Consider the following 8527-nt stretch of genomic DNA (forward strand, 5'->3'; position numbering starts at 1 on the left):
CTCATGGCAGAATTTAGTTTTCCCCATTCATTTAACCAGGATCAGCTCTAACAGCGTTGTTTGATTTCCCAGGTGATAAACCCTTATAGGCAATTTCTCAGAGAGTCTAAAAATCATTCCTCTTTTCCTGGCCAAAATACTGATCACTCATTGCAAGAGGATCATTGACAACAATATCTAAATATAAAATGGGGCTATTAACAAGTAAATATTTTGTCAAGATTTGCAAAACTACTAATGCATAGTTTCTTTTAAATAAGTGAAGGTTCCAGCTATGCCATCCCACTCCTGAAATGTAAAACAACTGCCCTTTAACTTCAGTAAAGCTTTGGTAACAGAGAGCTTGTGGCACTCTGAGAAAACTGCCCTGCGTGTGAAATCTTAGGACTAAAAGTATCTCTGTAAAGAACAATAAGAAGAACATTATGTACGCTGTGCTATTTGGAAAAGCCACAATGATTCAGCTTTAGAATCAGGCTCAGGCAAAGACCCAATATAAATATATTTATTACCTTACTTAACTCTAAGGAGATACCAGCAGGGGTCTTCAGCACCCTACAGGCTCTGCAGGCAGCTGGAGTGTACCCCCTCTCCCTGTGGTTTCCCAAGTGTTTTTAGAAGCTGATTTTGGCCTGTTCTGGGAAAAGTGTTATCTCTCTGCAGTGGGGGAAAATTGTTTTTCTGTCATTGCTCTGGATATACTCACCCACATATGCTCGAGTCATGGGAAATGGCATGATTCAGCCAGCTCTCAGAAATTACTGAAGGATGTCTCTCGAAGTGAAAATTATCAGGAAATCATAGGAAAAAAAGTTAAAATTTCAGAACACATCGGTATTGTTATGCCTTGGAAAACAACGCTCCATCTTTCATTTTCTTGGGTTATTGTCATTCCTCTTTACTAACTCTAATAATTCCTGTTTCTTGCTCTGAGGATTAGAGAAAGATAAAGAACAAATTTTGTTTTCAGAAAAAGACAGTAACTCACAGGGCATGAAAAAAAAATCCCTTTTCAAGGTAAAATAAGGTCTGGAGGTCTGGATTTTACGACCTGCCATTCTGAGAGTGCTGCACACTTGTATCTGCTGTCTGCAAGGTCTCTGGACAGCACTAGCAGTCTTCAGCAATAAGTCTCCAAAATGCAGAGTTATTAGAGTTATGGACTGATAGTTCATGTTTTTAGGAACAGAGTTTCATTGAGACATCATCCCTTGCCAAAGCAGAAATAACAAAGCAGCATTAAAAGGCAGTAAAGGTAATTATGGGACTTACTGAGAATCTCAAAATCTACCAGGAGGTAAAACGCTACAAAAGCTACTTCACATAAAGAAGACAAGTTTACATGCTGCAAACTCACTGAGCTGCTGTAAAATCACTTTACAGTAGAGAAGTTAAAGAATATAGCATATATATATATATGCTATATAGAATATAATATAGAATATATTATATATAATTATATATAATTATTCATAAAATAATACATTCTCACATGTTTTCCTGGTGTTTGAGATATTTATTTTTTCTCTTTGGAGTCTCTTGGCTGACTCTCTATCTTTTAAATACCACAACACAATCAGAGAGCAGTAAATATCACAAGCTTGATCTTGTCCAAACTGAAGTGAATGGCAAATTGCCAATGGGGCTCAAAGGGTAGAGAAAATGAGTCCCCAAACGAGGGGCTAATAATAATCACTGTGGTAACAAGCTCCATCCTTCCTTTCACTTTTGTTTTGCATGGCTTTATTTATTTGCTTTGGGGAGATAATGACATGGGGACATGTAAAGAGTATTTTCCTCACACATATTAAATTGCAGATGCCGTTTCTGTCTCTGGACTGGCCGTACCATAAGCAGTTTAAATTGCAAACTATCCTCAGTGGAGCTCCTGATTTACAGGGATTAACTGGCCTGGAATTTGTACTTCCAGCATTGACAAAGGCTTGATCTTTCCCCCTGAGGAAACGGCTGGTCCACTTATCCTGAGAACACATGCTCCACCCCAGACAAATAACAGAGAAGTTATTCAGCTGCTCTTTGTTGTCTTACCTGATGCCCACTGGAATACTTCCCTTTAGAAAGCTGCTGTGATTGCTTCTAAACTTATTTCAAACTGCTGATTTATGCATATCTTTTATAAAAGAGGAGTTTACCACATGTGACACATTGGCTGAATGAAGGGAAGATTATGCATTGGTTTTGAGCAAGTTCTGTTGTCTGTTAGCGATCAAGGGGCGCTACCGAAGGCAGCAGATCCCTAAGTGCTCTCAGCCTGCACAGAACTCCCGTGGAAAGGGAGCCAAAGCCCGTTCCTCAAAGGTCACGTATTTTAAGGCAGATGAAGATCCAGTGGGCAAAATCAGGAGGTAAAGCTGTATTTCCTCTTCTGAATTGCCCTTCAAAGTCAGCAAACCTCAGCAGGCTGAGCAGCTCGTTCAGGGGTCACTGTCCCCGTCCTGCTGCCCGGCCGCCTCAGCCACCGCGCCAGAGGCTGAGGGGGCCCAGGCCCTTTCCCGGCTGCTCCTGGGTTTGCTTTTCGGAACAGAGCTGCCTTCTGTGGTAAAACTGGCTCCCTGACATCACTGCTACCATGCACTTTAAACATTGTCCAAGGCCACTGCCAGTTTTGAAAAGAGACGTCTCAGAAATACCTCGTTCCTGCAAATTCCTGCAAAGTGGAAAGGAGTAGCCAGGGAGGGCAGTGAGCCCTTGTTGGCGCTGTCCCGGAGAGAACGCTGAGGCGGCCGCGGGCAGAGCTCGGCAGAGGCGGACGATGGATGCCCTGAGGGCGAGAGGGCACAGCCCGCCCGGAGCGGCGGAGAGCAGAGACCACCGGGGAGCCCCGAGGGCCACGGGGACGAGCTGAGGGACGGTGCGGGAACAGGGCAGGCACGGAGCCTGCCCCGGCAGCGGCGGCGAACGGACTGGGAGGGACTGGGAGTGTCCCTGCCGGGCTGGGGAGGGGCGGGCAGCGGGCACGGGGCGCTGCTGCCAGCCCCAGAGCCCCGGGCTTCAGCGGGGCTGGACCGCGGTGCCGCACTGCCCCCTCCCCAGCGCAGCCGCGGACTCCGGGAAGTTTTTGCCCAGCAGCGGGCGGGTTGGGCAGGGCAGGGCAGGGCTGCCCGCCGGCCCCTCGCTCCGCCCGGGGGCGGTGCCGCAGCCCGGCTCCGGGTCCGGGCAGAGCCGGGGGCTCTCCGCCGGCACCATGGGCCGGGACGGGCCGTGGCTCAACCTGTCCGGCAGCGCCTGTGCGGCGGGCGGGCCCTTCCCCGCCGGCACGGCCGCGCTGCTGGCCGCGCTCATGGGGCTGCTGGTGCTGGCCACGGTGCTGGGCAATGCCCTGGTCATCCTGGCGTTCGTGGTGGACCGGAGCCTCCGCACGCAGGGAAACTTCTTCTTCCTGAACCTGGCCGTCGCCGACCTGCTGGTGGGTGAGTACCGGGGCGCCGCGGGGCGGGAGCTGCCTTCGCCCGTGTCACCGCCGAGCTCTGTCCGCAGGCGGCTTCTGCATCCCCCTCTACATCCCCTACGTGCTGACGGGCGAGTGGAGGCTCGGCAGGGGCTTGTGTAAGCTGTGGCTGGTGGTGGACTACCTGGTGTGCACCGCGTCGGTCTTCAACATCGTCCTGATCAGCTTCGACAGGTTCATCTGTGTCACCAGAGCGGTAAGGGCTGGGCACGGGGTGCCAGCGGGGGCGGCAGGGGCTCCGGGCCTGCCCTTCCAGGCAGGGGGTACTTAGGGCACCCGGCTTTCAAAGCCCTTGAGCCTCTCTCGAACAGCCCAGGAGACAGGGGGGATCGAGGCAGCTCCTCTCAGTCCTGGAAATAGTTCTGGGAGTGATCGGCTTTGCCAGAAACTGCCTTTCCTTCTCACTTTTACAGTGAAAGAGGTACTTTAGAAACAGGCACAGGCTGTAGCTGCAGAGGGAACAAGCAGCTACACCCTGAATACCTTTAAAAGTATTACCCAGCTGAGCCAGAGCTGCTCCCTCAGGACACGGCCGTGCCCCCGGTGGCAGCTGACAGCCCAGGGCAGCGACCTCCCTGCAGTGGGTACCAGACTGTCGGGGGAATTTGATGTGTACCGCTGTGTATGGGCCAAAAGTGCAGGTTATAAATTAACATCTAGCACAGGATGCAAAGGCCATGTCCATGTAGTGGCCACAGAAGTAGCTCAAGTCTTGTCTGCGGCATACCACTTATGAAAAAATGAAGATTAGACTTTGCACTTAATTTTCATGTAGACCATAATGCCTCAAAGTATTTTGAGGATGGTGTTAAAATAACACATTTTACTTGTTAATAGGTTTCACACCTCTACACACACTTCTTAGTTATGTCCCACTCACATTTTCTTCAAATGCTCATTTAGGTGTGTTTTCCATTTTAATCACAAACAGTACAAGGAGAGACTGTAGAATCAATTAAGCAGTTTTACCAACTTTTTTTTGAAGGAGGAGAAATGAACAGATTAATTCTTAAACAGTCAACACTCAGAGTTCCTTTATTTTCTAGATTCTGAATTAGCCATGAATTTTTCTTTCATCAACCAATCTCCCATGACTATGCACATAGTATAAATATATAAACTAGATGGTTTCAGAAACAGAAATGGAAACTGGTCATAATAAATGAAAAGAATCATTCACTTTAAAATACTTCAAATTAATCCCTCATATAAAAATCCCTCCCCAAGCAAGAGTACAGAAAATGGCTGTTGGATTAGGGCAGTATGAGAACATATAAACAGGAATATCTGAAGTGCCACATTATACTCCATGTCAATGAAAACAGTAACTTCCTCCAGGACTGCTCCTGAAATCATTCATAGCTTTGTCAAGGACTGCAAAATCAGACCCAATTCAGACACACTCAGGTTTCCTCAGCTCTGGCTCCTCTACCAGAATGGCACTGGCTGTGGAGATCAAGGCCCACAGATGGGGGCAGTAAAAGTAAATTCTGTACAGAATTTAAGGCTGAGCACTTCATCTTCCAAACGCTGTGTGGCTGCACTGTGGGAGCTGAAGGGTGAATCTCAAGCCACTACTTGTCCAGTGCCTCAGGGAATAAACATCCCAGGGAATCAGAATATAGAAGATGATTTGACGGTAAGATTCTGATGAATTCCATTGCTGATATGGTTTACTGACTCAGCATTACTGACACACTTCTTATTTCTGCACCTTAGCTTCTCTATTTTCTAAGTGATAGAAATCAGTTAGTCTAGTGTAAAGCACTTTGCAGACCAGAACACTCCATCTATACACCTTAACTGCAAACAGGAATTCTGACAGTACTTCATGAAAGAATGAAATTACATATATCAAACAAAAGATGATGTAAATTTTTTGTGTGATTTTCACATTAAGAAAGTCTCTCTACAACGTACAAAGAAAAGAACTTGCATGATGTTCTGTGAATTCAAACCCTCTTATGTATTTCAAATTATTTAAAAATTCCAAATAAAGGGTCCAATAAATGTTTTTAACCCTTCTGTAAACAGGTATCACAGCTAATGAAATTAAATATGAAGCAACTGGTGACAACCAATTCTAGGAAGAGCAGTTGTTACTTGCTTTGAAGGAGACTTGGTTTTCAAGCTTTTAAGATCTGATGCACGTTCTCAGACCTTACCCAGTCACCTTGATAAGGTTTCTTGGAAGGCATAGTTCAGAAAGAACTCTTCTGTGATACCAGTGAGCTTGGTCTAACCCTCATCCCAAAACCAGTCTCTCAGCAGCCCTCACAAGTGAGAGGGCCATGCTCCACAGCAGCCACGTAACTGTTTGGGATATGTGTAATGTGTGTGACTTCTGTCCCTCAGGTCAGCTACAGGGCTCAGCAAGGGACCACCAGAAATGCAGTACTGAAGATGATGACTGTATGGATTGCTGCTTTTCTCCTCTATGGGCCAGCCATTCTCAGCTGGGAGCACATTGCCCAAAAGAGCATCGTCCCGGAAGGAGAATGTCATGCAGAGTTTTTCTACAACTGGTATTTCCTAATGATTGCCTCTACTGTTGAATTCTTTACACCCTTCATCACTGTTATGTACTTTAACTTAAGTATTTACCTTAACATCAGGAAACGCACATTGCTCCGAAATGAAAACCTCTCACCTGGTCAAGAGGACTGTGAAATGAATTTCCAGGGGGAAAAAAGGGAACATGCTGTGTTTTTTGTAAAGCCAACTAACAGGGACAAACATGAGAAGAGAGCAAGCAGCCTTCTTTCCCCAGGGAAGGCTCCAAGGCTTCAGGCCTCGGCTGAGCTTGGCAATCAGCCATCAAATGCCAGTGTCAGTCGTGACCTTCCACCCCTCCAGGGGGATGTAAAGACCAGGCCTCCCAGGAACAGCTTCTTCAAAGCAACAGAAAGCCTTTGCCACCCCAGCAGCCAAGTGGATGCTGCTAACATGATGGCAAACAGATTTAGACTTTCCCGGGATAAACGAGTAGCAAAGTCTTTAGCAGTTATTGTGTGTGTGTTTGGGCTGTGCTGGGCTCCGTACACCCTCCTGATGATCATCAGGGCAGCCTGCCATGGGCACTGTGTGCCCTACTCCTTCTATGAGATCTCATTCTGGCTCCTGTGGCTGAACTCAGCCATTAACCCTGTTCTCTACCCACTGTGTCACATGAGCTTTAGGAAAGCCTTCATAAAACTCCTGTGTCCACAAAAGGCCAAAATTCATCCTGACATTTTGATGTGAAAAGTAGGAAGGCTGAAAATTAGTACATCTTGTATTTGGTGAGAGTATCAAAAAGCAAGTACTGCAATACCTGCAGAGATTTATGGAATACTGGTAAGTAGGCACAAGTGTAGATATTTATGAATATGTAGAAATACAGTCATCCACCTAGCTGGGAAAACCACAGCAAAGAAAAGAAAGGTCATTTTTCAAAGCTCTTTGGGAATGACACCAACAGGATGTTTTCTAGTAATGGTGCACTAGTGTTGAAGCACTGAAAACAAAAAATAATTTTCACATAGTTAGAGTTCAGGTTCTGTAACTTTTAATAACTGTAAATACTGCTGGAATTTCATAAAGCATGATTCTTAGATCTGTTATATCTTACCCCAAACCCACTTCAAGACATCAAGGGTCTCACTGGTTAAGCCTAGGATGCTTTTCCCCCTCCACTTAGTGGCAAGCCAGACAAGACCCAACCAACAATAAAAATACAGGAAAAGCACAGGAGGCAGCACAACAGTGATACTACCAGAGAAGCTGAGCAACTATAGCAGGTAAGGGAGCACTGATTTGAGTGGAAAAGCTGATGGAAATAGAAGAGAGTGGAATATTTAGTAGCACAAAGTCCAGGAACAGAAGTATAAAAGGGTTCTAAGCTTTGTAATAGGAGATACAAGAATTGGTAACTTATGCACTGGAAGAGTTTCAGTAGGAGTTCCCTCCCTCAGCTGTGACTTCCTGCCCCCCACCAGGATCCTGCATGGGCAAAAAACTCTACTCCTTACAGGGCTGAGTTTACTCCTTACTCTATGCTTTGCTGTAAGGACTGAGTAAGCCTAAGTAGTTCTATGACAGATCCATGACAATTTTTAAAACATTTACAGTTGGACCTTTACTACTTCTGGCTAGATTAAAGTGTTGTTTTCCCCTACCCCACCCATTGAATCTTTCCATCCAGCAAGTCATTAGTGATCAAGAGCATCACTTGAAGTGTTGAGATACTTCCCAGGTTTTGCATCATGCCTGGCATGACTCAAAGTCTGTTACAACTGACAGCCTTGCTACTGCCCAGGAGTGTCTCTGCCATTGTGCCTGTGCCACAGGAGCAGCTCCCACAACTGATCCCGAGCTTGGTGCAGATTTGTCCCACGAGGTGTCACACTGAGCATCACTAATGATACACGTTTGTTCCACCATCACCAGCATTTACTACATAACCTAACAGATGCTTTCCTTTGCTGACAAGTGTTACTGTGAGTTACTGAACAGCTCTAGTTGTCCATTGCCACAGTCACAATGCATGGTAATGCAATGGAGCTTAAAGTTTGCAGGCAGTAAAATGCTTTATTTTGTAAAATGTCAATAAAAGTTATTAAGAGCTGTGGAAGAGTCCTAACTGTGTAGCCCTAAGAAGTGGGAGAGGGTGAGAAAGCACCAGTCTACATTTGGGTGAGTGCAGTTGAAACTGCAAAACTGGTATTTCAAAGACACTTTCTAGGTTACAAGGACTGACACTGAACTAAACAAACATGGTTAGCAAATACTGTAAACTAGGAGAGCATATCCTTACACTATGAACATATCCACATGAACATCATCACCATATTCTGCTATGGATGTGCTATAACAAAACAGCTTAACAGTTCTCCTATGAGGAACAGTTTCAACAGATACAAAGCAACATAAAGATTTTTGAATTAGCATAAATTATAAACCTGGGGAAGTAAAGCCTTTAAATTATCTCCCCATTCATTCCTCCTCCCTTCCAAGCCAGACATATTCATTAGTATATTAATGATCTAATTGTTGCCTACTCTGCAATTGTTTCCTAGG

At 45.6% G+C, this 8527-nt stretch overlaps 1 protein-coding gene across 1 annotated transcript; it reads left to right on the forward strand.

Moving 5' to 3' along the window:
• Positions 1-2671: 2671 nt before the first annotated feature.
• On the forward strand, positions 2672-8075 carry LOC134557431 (histamine H3 receptor-like). Its single transcript, XM_063410437.1, has 3 exons — positions 2672-3431; positions 3499-3665; positions 5825-8075. The coding sequence occupies exons 1-3, from the start codon at positions 3206-3208 to the stop codon at positions 6710-6712; spliced, it is 1281 nt and encodes a 426-aa protein (XP_063266507.1). The 5' UTR covers positions 2672-3205; the 3' UTR covers positions 6713-8075.
• Positions 8076-8527: the final 452 nt, after the last annotated feature.

This window comes from Prinia subflava, chromosome 13 (assembly GCF_021018805.1).
Source record: "Prinia subflava isolate CZ2003 ecotype Zambia chromosome 13, Cam_Psub_1.2, whole genome shotgun sequence".
NCBI lineage: Eukaryota > Metazoa > Chordata > Aves > Passeriformes > Cisticolidae > Prinia > Prinia subflava.

Bases quoted from the DNA above. Each gene is read 5' to 3' on its own strand.
- LOC134557431 (XM_063410437.1), top strand. From the start codon at position 3,206: ATGGGCCGGGACGGGCCGTGGCTCAACCTGTCCGGCAGCGCCTGTGCG. The intron at 3,432-3,498 runs GTGAGTACCGGG...CTCTGTCCGCAG, and splicing joins CGTCGCCGACCTGCTGGTGG to GCGGCTTCTGCATCCCCCTC. The intron at 3,666-5,824 runs GTAAGGGCTGGG...TCTGTCCCTCAG, and splicing joins TCATCTGTGTCACCAGAGCG to GTCAGCTACAGGGCTCAGCA.